This window comes from Sinohyriopsis cumingii, chromosome 14 (genome assembly GCF_028554795.1).
Source record: "Sinohyriopsis cumingii isolate HCF-2022 chromosome 14, ASM2855479v2, whole genome shotgun sequence".
Classification (NCBI taxonomy): Eukaryota; Metazoa; Mollusca; class Bivalvia; order Unionida; family Unionidae; genus Sinohyriopsis; species Sinohyriopsis cumingii.
In genome coordinates, this window is record NC_142974.1 from 116,579,252 (window position 1) to 116,596,930 (window position 17,679).

A 17,679-nucleotide genomic window follows, 5' to 3' on the forward strand; every position below is an offset into this window, starting at 1 on the left:
ATCGTCTAGATAATGCCCATAATTGATATGTGTCACATAGACACTTACCCGTACATCGATGATAAAACATTATACATGCACCAGGGTGGGTTACCTCCCTTGGGAAAGGACGCTACCATGCTACAAGCAGGGGCATTTTCCGGTCAATGTATTTTTCATCATACTCAGTATCACATCATTTGTTACAATCTTTTTTTTCTAGAATGGCTAAGTATAGAATTATACACTTTTTTACGTAAGAGGAAAAGGGAGGGAATATTTCATTGGCAAACATGGAGCACAGGATTGAAGTTATAAAGCAGCACGAGAAAGACGTACATAACGAGTACATCACAATGAAGTCCATCCGAACCACCTTACATAGACTGGTTCTCCTTTCCTTTTTGTTTACGGGTTGAGGTTTTTCAGTATTTTTGTGCTCAATTCTTTACTTCAATCTGTAATTAAAAATTACATTGTCGGAATCCAGTTAATATGTTCGTGTACTATACCAAAAGTCATACAGGTCATGTATGTGGATTTGCTCATCGAAAATAAAGTATTAATTGTTGCTTTCAGATTTAATATTAATTTTGTTCAACCAAAGTCTATTTAATCCTGATTACTCAATGTTCTGCAACATAAATATCATCAAGAAACTTCCGGACGAAAATTGTCAATCGCTATGGACTTTTATACTGGTGTCCAAGTACTCAAATGGGTCAAGGAAAGAGCAGGGCGAGTCTAATCATCACACGTTTGTGATGTACGAATTTGTTTATCAACAAGCGCAGCTTTCATTGTGGCATCGCAGGACGTGACATTCAATCCGGATTGTACTGGTTCACATCTTTATGTTCATCTCGTCCAAATATGTATACGTACTTTAGAATTCCCTTTGCCGAATGTACGTCTCGAAACATGTAAAAACAGAGCTAAAATAATCGGTGTTGAACGCCAATATGACCTATTTCAATTTTACTATAATGGGTGAAGATAATGAGAACATGTTTGGATGGCCCACGGTCCAAACAGCATTATATGTTCTATTTAAAAAAAAAAAAAAAAAAAAAAAAAAAAAACACGAGTTATGAGAAGCGTGAGAATCACTGGTCACAAGACTACAAGTATCCTGAAATGAGCAATCTTGATGCACTTAAGTACCCGCTATCACCTCTTCAGAAAAGTGCTCTATTCGAATGGATATATCGCTTCGTTTTAAACGCTAAATAATTTAGTCGTTAATGATCTATTATATCATATACTTCATGGCAAGCTTACCACCAGACAACCACTTCGAAGAAAATTCGTGCTTACCTTCCTTACGTTGTAATGTGATGCAAAATAGAACGCAAAACACCTTCTATAACACACAAACAGAAGGTCAACTTCTAGGAAAATTACCAAAAAAATTCATTTTAGCATTACAATGATGGGAAATGTTGTTATTTTGGTTTTCTTTTAATAAATAGTTTTCCCTTTAGATGCCCATTTTCCAATTTTGAAATCCCCTTTACTAACTTCTTGGTGTGGAAAGAGATTTAATGAAACAATAGTTTATTCAAGTATAGATCTTGGAAACATTTTACCCCGCGGCACCAAATGGACCAAACGATTTTTTAATTTTTTGTTTCTTCTCTCGATTTTCAACAAGTCCGAAACATCTTTTGTCCGCGCTCGGAGACTACGGGTTGAAATATTTTTAACCCTTACTCCGGCCAGAACCAGCCGACGAGGCGCTTGACTGCACGAAGGAGTGTTCACCCAACCCCTTTCCACACCTCTCTATGCCAAATCAATATTTTGAAAGCCAGAAACCCAAATGTTTTGACCCCCGTAGCTTGTATAATTGCCTAACAACGAAGCGAGGTTAAAGACGAAGTTATCATCGCGGAATCGTATCTCCAAAGACTGAAATATACACGAAAAAAATTCATCTCAGGTGTGGCATTACTAAATGGAAAGCCATTGTCTAAGAATTTTAAAAGGTTGCCATTTTGAGACACAGATATTTTGCGAATACTGACGCGAACCACAATTATGGTGACATGGATGTGCACATAGCGTCAAACCAATCGGAGTTTTCTCGGCATCACGGATGACGGAGAATAGATGATAGCTAAGATGCCATGTTTATGTATGATTAGTAGCAAAATATTTGTATAGAATAAAGATACTCCAATGATTCAACGGCGAATTTCGATGGAGAACCTATCAGGACATCAGCAGGCCATGCTCTTGAGCTTGCAGAGGGGAAAGCAAGTACCCGTTCAAGTATCTACTGAACTACCTGGTCAAAATCCCAATAATGTTCAAAGACAAAGCAAACTCATCTACATTAAAACTCAGCTCAAAATCTTTATTTGGCAAGATGGTACCCAGGCAGAGCGAGGACGCTGAAGAATCAGAGGCTAGCGCGACCTCTACAAGGGTTACCCCTCAACACCAACATCGGGGGCAGTCCATGTAGCAAATGAAGTCGATGCGGGTGTTTTCAGCGAGCTGATAGTGATTTCTACCCTTATATGTGCCTAGTAGGGGAAAAAACACGCATTACCCATGATCCACAGCGCCGATAAAAACTTGTACCCTTTTTATTGGAACAATAAGTCGTAACGAATGGTTTGAGTGAGCTGGTCGTGCCACTTTTTATCCTTATTCTGTGCCTTAGTATATTCGTCACTGATATGCGGTCGTAACTAGGTAAAACACGTCTTTTAGAGGGTCTATCCAAGGTTCCACAGCAACGATAATCAAGCGAATTAGACTCCTTTTTCAATGGAACAATAAAACTAACCCCACCACACACCAAGGACCCAGGTAACCTGACCAACAAGGACTTTCCGTAGCCGAACTAGAAACTAGCTACACTATGCTGGTCAAACGCCTTCCAAGAATGAGGTCTTTCGAGATGAGCCGAATGGACTTAGAGGGTGCTGGCACAGCCGTCACTGTAACGACCCTTTGCCTTGTGGCAAAGGAAAATGCTGGCTTAGCTGGGGGGAGGGGGGGGGGAATCTCCGCTAATATAATAAGGACCGCAAAATAACAACGCTTACCTCAGTGGTTGTAGCCGCTATGGTTAACACCCTTGCCTTCAGCAGTTCTAATTTAATGTTTTCAGCTACAATTAATAATGGTGCCGACGAGGATTGTGTCCCTCACAAGGTGGTAGTGGAGCTACCGAAGATAAAACTATAATAAATCCTGAACCCAAGCGCTTCGACTTTTATACACCTTCTCCAGAATTGTAGAAACAAAAAAATGAACTCCGTTCTGTGTGGCTGTTTACTTGCTTATAAAGCGTTTATAAGGCAGCATAAAAAGTGCGCGATGGCCCCAAAATCTCTCAATGAAGCATGGGCTTGTTTTCATTTATTATTGTCCATGCGGTTGCAGGCTAGTTTTGGCTAGTCCGTCAGCGGATTAAGGATATAGCGAATGTTATACTCGCAATTTCTGAGAAATAAATCATATTCCTATCGATTTCATACAGATATATCTCGACGAGAGGTTGTTAGGCTAGTAAGCGGCTACCCTTTGCTGACATCAAATGGTGTCGGTGAATTCCATCTTTTCGACATGCAGTGGACTGTGATCCAACACCCCAGCATAAATGTCCAAATATTGAAAATGGGGCGGCAAGGGTCAGAGGAAACTCGGACTAAAAGATGGTATATCTACCTAAACGAAACTACTGGCAACCTTTCTCACATGCCCATGTAACCGATATGATAAGGCAAGCACCGTTGACCATTTGGTCAACTGGGGCCCCACTCCACAAGAAGACAAATTTGAATAAGGGAAACCATACATTAGCCATGATATCACTCTTAAAGCAACAAAAATCTCGCTACTTCGCAAGCAACGCCTGGTATCACTTGTATTAGAAACCCGAATGGCTTAATTCACTGAGAATCAGAGCAGAATTACAACTTTGAATCTTAATAGATAGAAGAAAAACTGCAATTTTCAGCGTCAAATTGATATAACTCAGTTTTTGTCCAGAGTATATCAAAAGCATATTAATACATTATCAAAAAGAACACTTTAATAAGACTGTATAACTTTGCAGCAATGACCAGTTAACACAAACAGGATTTATTTAAAGACTTTATTGACATTTTTATTTAAGGTGCTTAGAACAAATGAAAGAAAATTATACGGAGCACATTTAATGAATACGATAATAATCACTTCAGAAACATGTTTTAACAACTCTTGTGTTAAAGTATAAATGACTGCTTACAATCTGGTATGGCAAATACAAATAATTAAAGAACTTATATGTTGTAAAAGTGTAGCCATGTTCCTGGTCACACCGCAGAGTATGAAGCAAATACAAACAGTCAAAGAGGTTAAAATGATGCAAATTGTTGCCATGTTCCTGATCACCCCACTGAGAATGAGGCAAATACAAATAAACAGTTTAAAGTGGTAAAAATCGAAGCCATATTTCTGGTCTCTTGCAGGGTGAAATACTTCCTAATTTTCAACAATGCAATACACCTAGTACCGATGTAATACACCTGGTACCGATGCAGTACACCTAGTCCCGATACAATGCACCTAGTACCGATGCTATACACCTAGTACTGATGCAATACACCTAGTACTGACGCAATACACCTAGTACTGATGCAATACACCTAGTACTGATGCAATACACTTAGTACCGATGCTATACACCTCTTGCTAACGTAATACACCTAGTACCTACCAATGTAATACGCCTAGTACCGATGCAAAACACCGAGTGCTTATGCTTTACACTTAGTACCGATGTTATATACCTCGTACAGATGCTATGCACCTAGTAACAATTCAATAGACCTAGTACCGATGTGATACACCCAGTAGCATAGCTATACACATAGTACTGACACTATACACCTAGTACCGATGCTAAACACCTATTACCGATACAAAACACCTAGTACCGATGATATACGCCTAGTACCGATTTAATACACCCAGTACCTTTGTCATACACCTAGCATCGATGCAATACCCCCAGTGACGTCACTAGGGTTGGTGTCACCCAGTGCGGTAACTCATGGTGTCACCCCAATGGACCCCCTTTTCTGCACAAAGGTTCAACATTTTTATAGACAGTCATTTTGGTGTCACACTTCTGAGATGGTGTCACCCGGTGCGGTCTGCACCCCCCGCACCCCCCTAGCGACGCCACTGAATACTCCTAGTACCTATGCTATTGCGCATATATTAATTTCCTGTTCAAAAACTCACAAAAAAATGAGGGGTCTATTTTGGGCATATACTATCAACAATTCATTTCTCCTTGGTGCATATATTCGTAGCATATACAATGAAAAATTTGTTTACCACTTACTGGGTAGAAAATTCCACTTCTTGTGTGGCCAGTGTTACAACTCAATGGTGTTAAAGTAAAAAAAAAAGAACAAAACCAACACGTTATTCTAAACTCAACAAATAGTTTAATTCCCCAGAATACAAAGCGAAACATTAAAAGAAACATACAGTAATAAGTATTATAAATGAAACTTTAAACTAGTCCTAAAGATTATAAAACAAGTCCAAAGCATAAAGAATTCCGAATTAATTTTAGTTGATTTCTGAATGAATCCAAGGTCTTGAATGTGATCACGTATCAACATTCTAAAATATGCTGCTGTGCTCACAGTCTTGATGATTTACAATGAATTTATACTGAATGTCCCCAAATGAATTCACTGAAACTCCAAAACAGCTATTAGCCAATATGAATGACTATCTTGCACTTCCAGCAATAAAAAATAAACAAATCCTGTTAATTTATATCTGAATACAATGATAAGACAGATATTAAAACAAAATAATACAGAATAAGAACTGGAATTCTGAGTACAATTCTTCTTTCATATACATACACATGACTATTTTGCTACACCACATCTGTGTCATTACATTAAGAAAACAAATATGGTTTTAAATTAGGGTAGGCTGGTGATTTTATTTAAAAACATTATATAGATTTAATGTCACTTTCTCTCATGGTGGAAAAAAGTGCTAGGGTCAGCAATGAGAAACAGGGTCTGTCGGCTAACAGGAAACACACAAATGTTTTGTTGTTTAACCATCCAATCACAGCATACATCACAATTCTTGTTTCAACTCTTCAACTATCTAACCACAAAATTGCTCCAAACTGTATAGAATTTCAATTTCTAGAACATTCTTTGGTCATCATTAAACCTGGAAAACAACCTCTATCGAAAAATAGAATATACAGTACGGGGCCAAATCTTTTAGCTCAGTACATGCTACTAAAATCTTTAATCATGGACAAAATTGAAAACACAAAACATAGATATACTTAAACGAATGACCCTGAAGTCTACTGAAATTGTGCTATGTTAAGCTGCAGTATTTTCTATTTGAAGATTAAATCTGCAACAAATATGATTGTTTTAATGTTATGTTTAACTTTTAACAAGCTTTTACCTAAATTTCTGAAAATGTTAATTAAAGGAACAATTAGCAAATGAACAATGAACAAAACAACTCAAAATTAACTCACAGGGGTAGTTCACATACACAGATCACATATTTCAACATTCAAAACTTTATTTTGCACCAATACGCAAGTCAAGTTGAAGCATAAATGAATGACTAGTGGGTACTGCAATAAAGATAAAGATGATATAACAAGTGCCAGCATTTAGGACCATTATGACTTTATGGTTCTAAACTAAGCAACAGAAAAGAGTGAAAACCAACAAGTATTGTAAAATTAAAAAATTGTTTATTTCCCCAGAAAAAAACATGAAAATTTAAAAGAATTTAGAATATTGTGAATTAAATCCCAAAAGTCCTAAAAGTTCATTCAAAGTCCAAACATATAGATTATTCTGAATGGATTCCAGTGGTGTTCCAATTGAATTCCAGTATTGAATGTACTGATGTACCAGTAGTCTGAAATAGCACTGATGTACTAACAGTCTTGATGCATCACAATTATATAATCCAAAATATCCTTGAATAAATTCACAATAATTTTCCCAATGAGTCAAATAACACTTTGTAATTACAAAGTGTGTTTTCAATAAAAAAATGAAATCGACTCAACTAAATACTACATGATTCCACTATTAATGTTAAGATATGGAATTTAGAATTTGTTTACTCCTCCCTTACATAGAATGCTGAGCCACAAGATGAGGACCAGAATGAGAGTAAAAAGTTAAGTTCTAGAACATTCTATGTTGTGGGCAATATCAGGTTCTTTACTAAATCTTGAGTAAGGAATGTGGCAAACAGCTGGTAGACCTGGAACTCCAAAGGAGAATACCCATGTCCTGAATTCAAACTCAAGTAAACATTCTTACCAACAAATAATATAAATATATAAACAAAAATCATAGAAAGGAATTAACAATTTACTGACAAATGACAACCACAATAAACATAAGTATACATAATATTAAAGTTTTGATAATAAATACATTCTGATTGACTGAATAACTCGATCAGTTCAGAAAGCATGAAGCTCTGATATTAAATTCAAATTTTGTCCATCCCATCTTACAAATGCCAACACAATATTGCATCATCCCCTCTCCCGAGCAATTTCATGGATACTGAAATCTGCATACAAATGTGCATACTTTTAATTTTGATTGCATGAAAGTTTTCCAACAGCCAAGCCTTTAGTACCCACAATGTATGTTTTCTTTGTGAGTTCCTCTTTTTATTCCAGCTGTTACTACAAAACAAATATCATTCATGTAGTAATCGGTACCTATTGATCTGATCAAAACACTAACAATGTTTCTACTGAAATCAACCTTGTGCTAAAATTATACAGCGAGGTCATCGTGCCTGGTTGTCACCATATTCTTTTCAGACAAAGCCGATCGATGCTTAGTAGCATGTAGTAATTCATAATATATAGAAGGACAATAAAGTTATTTTGATTTGCACATCCCTCAAAATGTCATTTTTGGACAAAATCAAGTTAACACTTGAGTGTGTATAGTAATAACTGTATACATTTTATTGCCTATGCTTTGCATTGTTTGAAAATCTCTTCTGGATAAAGGTATATATATATATATATATATATATATATATATATATATATATACACACACATGTGTGTGTGTGTGTGTCTTTTATGTGTTGACCCCAATAATAGTCACATATATGTCTTTTGTTTCCTTTTCAAATAGTTTTGTGTGTAACATGTGGATCAATTTAAGGGTGGCTGTCGTCATTAGTGACAACTCTTTTTGTATTCCTGTTTTTATAAATACACGCATACAATTATGCTTCCTGACAAAATGTAGCTATATATTTATCTTTAATTTTGGAAATGTGCGTAGCTTATAGTATATATATAAACAACTGCTGCTTTTTTCAGCACCATAATGAACATAATGTACCCCTATGTACTTTTTAACTGAACTGCACATCAGAAACAGAAAAAGGGTAACAAAATGCTTAATACAAAAAACCGGGGCCCAGAGTGGCCGAGTGGTCTAAAGCGCTCTCCGTTACGGGTCACTGCCATCTCACCTCTGTCTGCGTGGGCTTTGAGTCTAGGATTCGGCTAATGTGGGTATGTGAGAAAGCTTGCCAGTAGCTTCTCATGGGTCAGTGGTTCTTCCCGGGGTTTTCCTGGGTTCTTCCTCCACCATTAATACTGGCCGCCATGCATAGCCTATCGTGTGCTGAAAAATGGCATTAAACCCCACAACAACAACAACAACAAAAAAACATTAATATATTTATAGATGACATATTTGGAATATATGCAAAGTTTCAAGACTGATACATGATCCGTTTATAATAGAACCAATTCATCCCTACATGCATCACATCACATCAGCGAAAAAGAGCGTAATTTCACATGCTAAGCAAAATATAAGAAATAGTCACTTTCTTACATTCATTCCTCTCTCCGTTACTGTAACTGAATATTGGAAAGAACACATTTAGCTGCTGGGTATGTTGTTTTCATTTAGAACAATAACATGGAAAAGATCACAGATCATAATTATGCTGATGTGCCTTTTGTGTTTGATTTGATTTTCATGCCACAGAAATGTAGATGATGTCCCACCTAGTTACATTTTGCTAACAGGACGACCAGTCCTAACACTAACCTCTTAAAACTGAACACCAAGCGAGGCAGCTGAAAGTATGGTTTTTATAAGTCATTAGTATAGCTTGGCCAGGGTTAGAACCAGCAACCTCCCGCATCTGGGGTGATTCCACATTTAAACTCCTAAAAAGATCTCTGCTCCACAATTTAAAACTTGTAATCTTTCTATACCAGTATGTACTGTGTCCTTAAGCATACTGTATACCAGTCTGGCAATATTTTCACCAAGAATTTCATATCATGGTACCATGATGTTTTCTTGTGTGTGTTTTTAAATAAATGTTCTCACTAAAGAATTTTCCACATATTTCACATTTAAATGGTTTGTCACCAGTATGTATCTTCATGTGTGTTATCATAGTCGATTTCTGAATAAATAGTTTTTCACATATTTCACATTTGTATGGTCTCTCTCCAGTGTGTATCTTTGAGTGTTTTGATAAATCAGAGCTTTGTCTAAATAGTTTCCCACAAACTTCACATTTGTATGGTTTGTCACCAGTGTGTATTCTCATGTGTGCTGACAAATGAGAGCTCTTGCTGAACAATTTCCCACATATTTCACATTTGTATAGTTTGTCACCACTGTGCACTTGCATGTGCTTTTTCAAACTGGACTTCTCAGAAAACAATTTTCCGCACATTTCACATTTGTATGGTTTTTCACCAGTATGTATCTTCATGTGCCTTATCATACCAGCATTAAGAGTAAACTGTTTCCCACATGTTTCACATTTGTATGGTTTGTCACCAGTGTGTATCATCACGTGTGTGGACAAAACAGAGCTCTGGCTGAACAATTTCCCACAGATTTCACATTTGTAAGGTCTGTCACCGGTATGTATCCTCAAGTGTGTTGACAAATTAGATCGGTGGCTAAATAATTTCCCACATGTTTCACACCTGAATGATTTTTCACCACTGTGTATCTGCATGTGATTTTTTAAATTGGAATTGTCCGCAAATAATTTTCCACACATTTCACATCTGAATGGTTTATCACCAGTATGCAGCTTCATGTGCCTTGTCATACCAGCATTATGAGTAAATGGTTTCCCACATATTTCACATTTAAAGGGTTTGTCACCAGTGTGTATCTTCATGTGCCCTTTTAGACTAGATTTTCCAGCAAACAATTTATAACATATTTCACATTTGTATGGTTTTTCACCGGTGTGTGTCCTCAAGTGCCTTTTCAAAATAGAGTTCAGGCTAAATAATTTTCCACATGTTTCACATCTAAATGGTCTGTCACCCATGTGTATCTTCATATGGTAGTTTAAACTGGTCTTCTCTGCAAACAATTTTCCACACAATTCACATTTGTATGGTTTTTCGCCAGTGTGCCCCTTCATGTGCAGTTTCATACTAGTGTTGCGAGTAAACAGTTTTCCACATGTTTCACATTTAAATGGTTTGTCATCGGTATGAATTTTCAAGTGCCTCTTTAAATTGGACTTCTCTGCAAACAATTTAAGACATATTTCACATTTGTATGGTTTGTCACCAGTGTGTGTCCTGGTGTGTCTTACCAAATCAGAGCTCCCAGCAAACAATTTTCCACATGTTTCACATTTGAATGATTTGTCAGAGTTCGTAGTAAAAAGTTTGCTACATGTATTACATTGTAATAATCTGTCACCATTCTGTGCCTGCGCGTGTTTTCCCAAATTTGAATTCTCAGTAAACAATTTACCACAGAAATCACATGTGTGTGTTTTCTCAGCTGTGTTAATCTCTACGTGACTTGTCAAATTCACTTCCGGCGTTGTAGCACACGATACACATTTGTATGGTTTTTCACCACTGGTTACCTCTAATTGTGTAGGCAAGCTACAGATGTGGCTAAACAAATTCCCACATATTTCACAACTAATCTGGCTCCTAATTTGTTTTTCCATTTTAGTGCATTCTATGGATAATACACCATATCTTTCATACTTCAGTTATTTGTTAAAGTATGTATTGAATTAAAGTTGCGGGTAGGCCTATACAATTCAGCAAGTGATCCACACAACGATAAAGCCCATTTAATTTACCAATTGATATCAGTCACGCAGACGCTTAAATGATTTACGTAAATGTACTCGGAGTCATTTCGGCCCAAACGCTGCGTTTTGTTGGGAATGTGTTTTGTTGTTGTTGTTGTAGGGTTTAACGCCATTTTTCAGCACACGATATACATGGCGGTCAGTATTGATGGTGGACCCACGAGAAGCTACTGGCAAGCTTTCTCACATACCCACATTAGCCGAATCCGAGACTCGAACCCACGCAGACAGAGGTGAGATACCAAAAAATCCATAGTGATCAGAGTGCTAATCTAAAATATTTTTTTTGTACAAAACTACACACTCTACTAACAAACTCCACGTTAGTGTGACTATAATCACTAACTCTTTCGCGGAGTTGATTGTAGGTAATTATGTGTTTTGTAGATACAAAATTTCATTCTCCACTATGTATCGATAGTAAATAAAGTGAATTTTGTTAGTAAGAGGGTCTTGATTTGTATAAACAATTTATTTTAGATTAGTACTCTCATCACTATGGATTGTTTGGTAGTTGATTCTATGTCTATAAATTTATATGTCCCACCCAGCCAGGCATTATAGATTTTTTTTTTCCGCTGTCACTGTTTTGCCTGATTGGGGCCAGCCACCTGCAACATTGTTGCCAATGTACAGTATCGTGACGTTATCCCACATATTCTATTCCTATTGTCCCTATACAGTCATAATTTATTATCGCTATACATTCCAATGTTCAATTCCCCTTGATGCTAAACAGACTCAATATATTTTGTCGCTAGACAGGCGCAATATTTTTGCCTCTAGACAGACCTAATATTTCCCCATCTTAAATTCCCCTTGTCGCCAGAGTTGATCACGACATATTTGACTGGGATTTCCATTGTCGCTCTACATCCCCCTATGTTCAATTCCCCTTTGACCCTATACAGCCCCAATCCTTGTCGCTATGTTCCATTTTCCTTGGTCGCTATACAGGTCGAATCCCTAAACGTTAAATAGGCCCACCCATTTTAAAATTCCCAATGCTAAATTCCCCTTGACGACAAAAATCCGGGACCCTTTTTAAACATTCAAGTCCCCATTGTCTCTAGGGTGTCCCAATCCCTTGTCGCTATGTTCAATTCCCCGTTCACTCCATGTTAAATTTCCACATGTTAAATTCCCATTGACGCCTAGTTTGATATACCCATTATAAATATTAAAGTCCCATTGTCGCTAAAGTGGCCCATTAACTTCCCAATGTTAAATTCTCATTGTCGCCAATTTTTAAATACCCATTTATAACGTGTATGTCCCATTGGCGCTAAAATGACCCCATATACTACTAATATGTAAAAGAGTGTGAGCGCTTTACAAATTCAAATATACATTTGGGGTCAGATCGAAATCTATTATAGAGCAATCTCTCCATCCCAGTCGCAGGGTACGCTTTCCTACACTAATATCTCTTCCACTCAAGACCGCTCTGGCGACTTTGTGGTTAGAACGTTCGTCACGGAAGCGGGAGGTCCCGGTTTCGAACCCCAGCAGGGTCTTACCAAAGACTTATACAAATTGTATCAACAGCTTCCTCGCTGGCGCTTAGCAGTAAGAGTTAGTGCTAGGACTTGTCATTCTGGAGTTATAATATTGTGACTGGGTGAGCCATGATGCTACATGTCTGAGGCATGATACACAGGTGATAGACATCACTATAAACTACCACACTGCAGAAATCGTAGCTATATGACTAAAACGTGTTGAAGCTACACCGAGTGGCCGAGTGGTCTAAAGCGCTCTCCGTTACGGATCACTGCCATCTCACCTCTGTCTGCGTGGGTTCGAGTCTCGGATTCTTCTAATGTGGATATGTGAGAAAGCTTGCCAGTAGCTTCTCGTGGGTCGGTGGTTCTTTTGGGGGTTTTCCCGGGTTCTTCCTCCACCATTAATACTGGCCGCCATGTATGGCCTATCGTGTACTGAAAAATGGCATTAAACCATACAACTACAACAACAACAACAACAATGTCCATTTGATGATTTTATTTAATTTGTATGCTTGTACTAAACTTTGTTTGTATGATTTCACAAAAGTTACTATTATCCCGCTACTGAAAAGTAAAATTAGGAACCTTACGGACAAAATTAATTACAGAATTACGACATTTATTTCAAAATATTAGAATGTAATAAACTACAACAATGTGAAGTCGAAATCTCTGACTATCAGTGTGGTTTTAAAAACCAGTATTCAACAGACTTATGAGACTTATGCCAATATGTCTTTAATGAATCCTTCAACTATAATTGTCAAACATAGCAGACCTGTATTTCCATGCTTTGTAAACTCTATTAACGCATTTGGTGGGGTCAATCATTGGATAGTCTTAAAAAAAATTGCTTGATATTTAAATACCTGTCTACATAGTTCATACTTTAGTTTATAGGTATGACAAACAGTTGTACTATTTTTGTTGGGAAAGTTTTGTATCCAGCTCTATCAATGTAACCAATGGAATAAGGCAGGGATGTATTCTTTCCACCTTTGTTATTTAATATATACATAGATGAATTAATTCTCAAACTGGGTCAGTGTCATGCGGAGTTACATTTGATACCAAATTTGTAATTTCATAACAAATTTAGTTTTGCTCATGATATGTCATTGATAAGTATTTCTATCGCAGGTTTGATGAAATTCTTAAAGCTACGTGGACAATACATTTTAGAATGATATCATCTATAAGTGATTATCTTTATAACCTAAAAAGGTAAGTTATCTTCCTTCTGTATTACAGATGTGATCGATTATTTATTTTATGAATGAGTTTTGTTGCACGTATCTATTGATTTAAATTTCATAGAACCATTCTGTATGAAAAGCTTTTCCAACTTTTAGCAATCTGATTGGCAAGCCACTCATGTGTGTCCTTGGTCTGAAGTAAAAAATAATAAATTTAAGCCTGCCAACTGGTGGTGCCATTCAGGGTGGCCTCAGGAGACAGAATTTTATGAGACTCTCACCTTTAAGATCACTCATATTCCACCTCTACCAGCGTTGGTTCCTATCTCGGCTTGGTCTGCTTGGCAGTGGCTTCCCGTGGGTTGACGGTTCTTACCGGAGTCTTCTCGAATCCTACCTACACCGGTATAATGACCGTGATATATGTTAAATAATGTGCTGAAAATTGGCGTTAAAAGCATAAAATGAATCCAAACAACTCTCTCAGACCTATACAGAGAATCATGGATAAAAACTGGGAAGCTACAATAATATGGTCTTTGAGAGTGCAAAAGATGTATTTTCAGACGTTCTGATTGTGCTTTTGATTTTCTGTATTCTAGACTTGTAGCTGTATAATTCAACATTTTAATATCTTGTAGGTTGAAGATAACTTAACTGTTATGGTCGACACTTTTGTAGCATCACAATTAATCAATTTGTTATCATTTCTGTCTTCCATTACTGTTTATATCTTCATTCAGAACACATCCTATTTCATATATACTGTTCTGTGCATAATGCTGTTAAAGTAATGGTAATGTTTGCAATAATATCGGGGCGTTTCTAATTGGTTTCTTTAATCACAGCATAGGCTGAGAATGCCATTTGCTCTGGAAGGTGAAGGTTGTTGAAGTATTTAGCATGTAAGGTATCTGTCTCTATTAAAATTGCTATCACAATTATATTATTTATGATAAAAATTCCAGAAACGTCTGATAACAATCTCTGATATTTCCTCGGTCCTCTCTTTGCATCCTTGTGTTGTGTGTGGCTTACATGCGCTTAACCCCTGTGACTTCCGGTTTCAATCCTTACCTTTCAAATATATATATATATATATATATATATATATATATATATATATATATATATATATATATATATATATATATATATATATATATACGCATGCTGGTGTTAGACATTGGCCCCGCTGCTCGATTGTCTTGAATTTGGCATCAGAGTCAAATCACATAATCAATTTTGCAGGTCATGTGGATCTGTTCGTGAATATTATCGCGGGTGCAGAAAAAGGCTGGCACCAACACACACGATTACATTAATACTTGCTACTGCACAAACACCTGTGAATGCACAAACACCTAACGATATTTTAAACGAGTGCATTTTAGGAAACTGGCACAGAAATAAAATGAAGCTGAAGCGATTGCACTTTCTAATCTTGGTAGAGGGAAAAATTACAAGAAGTTATAGATGGGCATTCTAATTATAAAAAGATTCCCTCTTACATAATCATCTGCAACAATTAAAACAAATCGCACAACATCACGATATAGAAATGCCTAGTAATATGCAAATCAAAAAGGAAAGTTTTATTTTTTCAAGCACGATAATAATTGTTTATCATTCTGAAAGTTATTGACAATAAGTAACAAAAATGAAACGGAATGCACGCCACACTATTTCTCTGGTACTTTTATCTTAAAATTTGTCAATGTCGACAGAACCATAATTTGCATCTCGAAAAATGACAATTTGAAAAATAGGAAATAAAACTTAATCAATTCTAAGGTAAACAAAATAAGTGAAACAGTTTAGACATATAAATTTAAGTGCAACAGTATCAAAGAATAAATTAAAATTTAATCCCATTAATTGTTTAATTGACTATTTTCTTGTTGTGGTTTTATTTTTTATACGACGGGAACCCATGGCTAACTGTTTAGGAATAACACAATGAATCATCATCCTTGGACGTCCATTAAAGTCTGTTGTAACGTATGCCCATTTTACGACATAAAAATAAAACCATTTTTATAACTCATTTATTATTATTATTATTATTATTATTATTGGTTGGTTGTTCTTATTGTTATTTTTTTAGGATGGTGGTAGTGATGGTAATGTTGCTGCTGCTGCTGCTGTAGTATTAGTGGGGGGGGGGGCACCAGACAGATGCCCCCTTTCCAAAAAACTAAAAAAATATTTTGTGTTTTTGTGTTTCCCCCTCAGATATGTAGTATGTTTTATTTAAAATAGAATTTTATATAAAATATTTAGTCTTAGAATTTGTGATGGGGTATTTATGTTTCCTTAGTGTTATCTAAAGGGTTGTTCGTCCGAGCCTGGCTTATTTCACCTTGCTTGAAGTTCCTTCCCTTGTATTTTTGTGTGACCTTTGCTAGAGGTCGCCTAGGTCTCAGTGTATGCTATATGTAGTGGTGCTATATTGTGTGTATGCTATTTTTATATATATGTTTAAGACAGCAATTTTAGATCCAGTGTTCTTTTTCCCAGTTGTATTTCTTTTCTACTAATTTGGATTTAGGATCCGATGTATTCTATTATGTTATATTCGATTAAATAGTTTTTGGTTTTTGAATTTTGTCGATGTACTATATTTTATTCAATTTTTTATTTTAAAAAATAAAATAAAACAAAAAAAAAAATTGTTTTAATCGAGTGCTAATATGTGTCGTTCCTCGTGGTAGTTCTGGGAGTATCAATAGGTAGGTTACGCTCGATTCAAGGTCCACACTTCTTTATTTTCATTGTGTTTCTCCTGAGTCTAGTTAGGACTCCTTTTATTAATTTATCTAAATATTGAATTAGAAAGATTCCAAAATTGTTTATTTTCCACATGTGGGTTGGTCAAACCATACAGTACGGGAGCTGTGTGGTTTTAAGATAGATAAAAAGTTAGCAAAATATTAAACTATGACTTAGCCCCTGTTTGTATTCTATGTCTGTGTTTGGTCTGCTTATGTTCTACATGGGGTATTTTTCAAAACTCTTTCATGGGCCTGTCCGCTTCGCGTAGCGCCATGTGACTTAGCCCCATGATGTCATCGTCTTTACTTTCCCCATGTAGGTTCCCTGTATCTTTGTATATTTTGTTTATAACTTTTCTAAGTTAGGTAAGAACTGTATTTATTTAAATTATATATAGAGAGAGAACTCTAAAACAGGTTTCCTTTTTTTTAAATTATAAAGAAAAAAAAATTCACCCTTTTTTCCACCTTATACGTCTCTTTACCTCTTTATCATAATTATTTGCCCACAGGCCACCATGATGTCTACTATGTACTCTGTAATTTTGTATAAAGTTTTTTTTTTAAGTCTCCATCCATGTATAATATATTTGCCTTTGGATATCTCCCCTTATTTCTTCTATTGCTTTCAATCTACATGCTTTCCTGCTCTCGCACTGCATCATTGTGTGTAGTTTACTATAAGGGCCTTTCTTACATAGTGGACATTTTGGCGATACTCTGACCATGTGACGTCTCACTGCTACCTCTCCTGTCAACCATGCATTGTGCATGTATTTGAAGCAGAGTCTTTGTATTTTTAGGGAGCGTAATTTGGTCCAGTGCCCCCATGCTCTTTTCCAGTTAATCTCTATGTTCTCCTGTTCTGCTCTACTTTTAGTTGTTGTTTGTTTTTTGCTATTTCCTCTCTAATGTATCTATATGTTAGTTTTCCTCCTGGTCCCATAAACTTTTTATATCACTATATTTAGTTAGTATTTCTTTGATATGTCTAAATTTTCTTGGTATTTCTAGTTTTTTTTTACAAGTTTATTATTTTTATAA

At 36.2% G+C, this 17,679-nt stretch overlaps 1 protein-coding gene across 1 annotated transcript; it reads right to left on the reverse strand.

Moving 5' to 3' along the window:
* Nucleotides 1-4,124: 4,124 nt before the first annotated feature.
* LOC149784661 (uncharacterized) lies at nucleotides 4,125-10,968 on the reverse strand. Its single transcript, XM_089932708.1, has one exon. The coding sequence runs from the start codon at nucleotides 10,471-10,473 to the stop codon at nucleotides 9,340-9,342; it is 1,134 nt and encodes a 377-aa protein (XP_089788834.1). The 5' UTR covers nucleotides 10,474-10,968; the 3' UTR covers nucleotides 4,125-9,339.
* Between the last annotated feature and the right edge of the window lie 6,711 nt (nucleotides 10,969-17,679).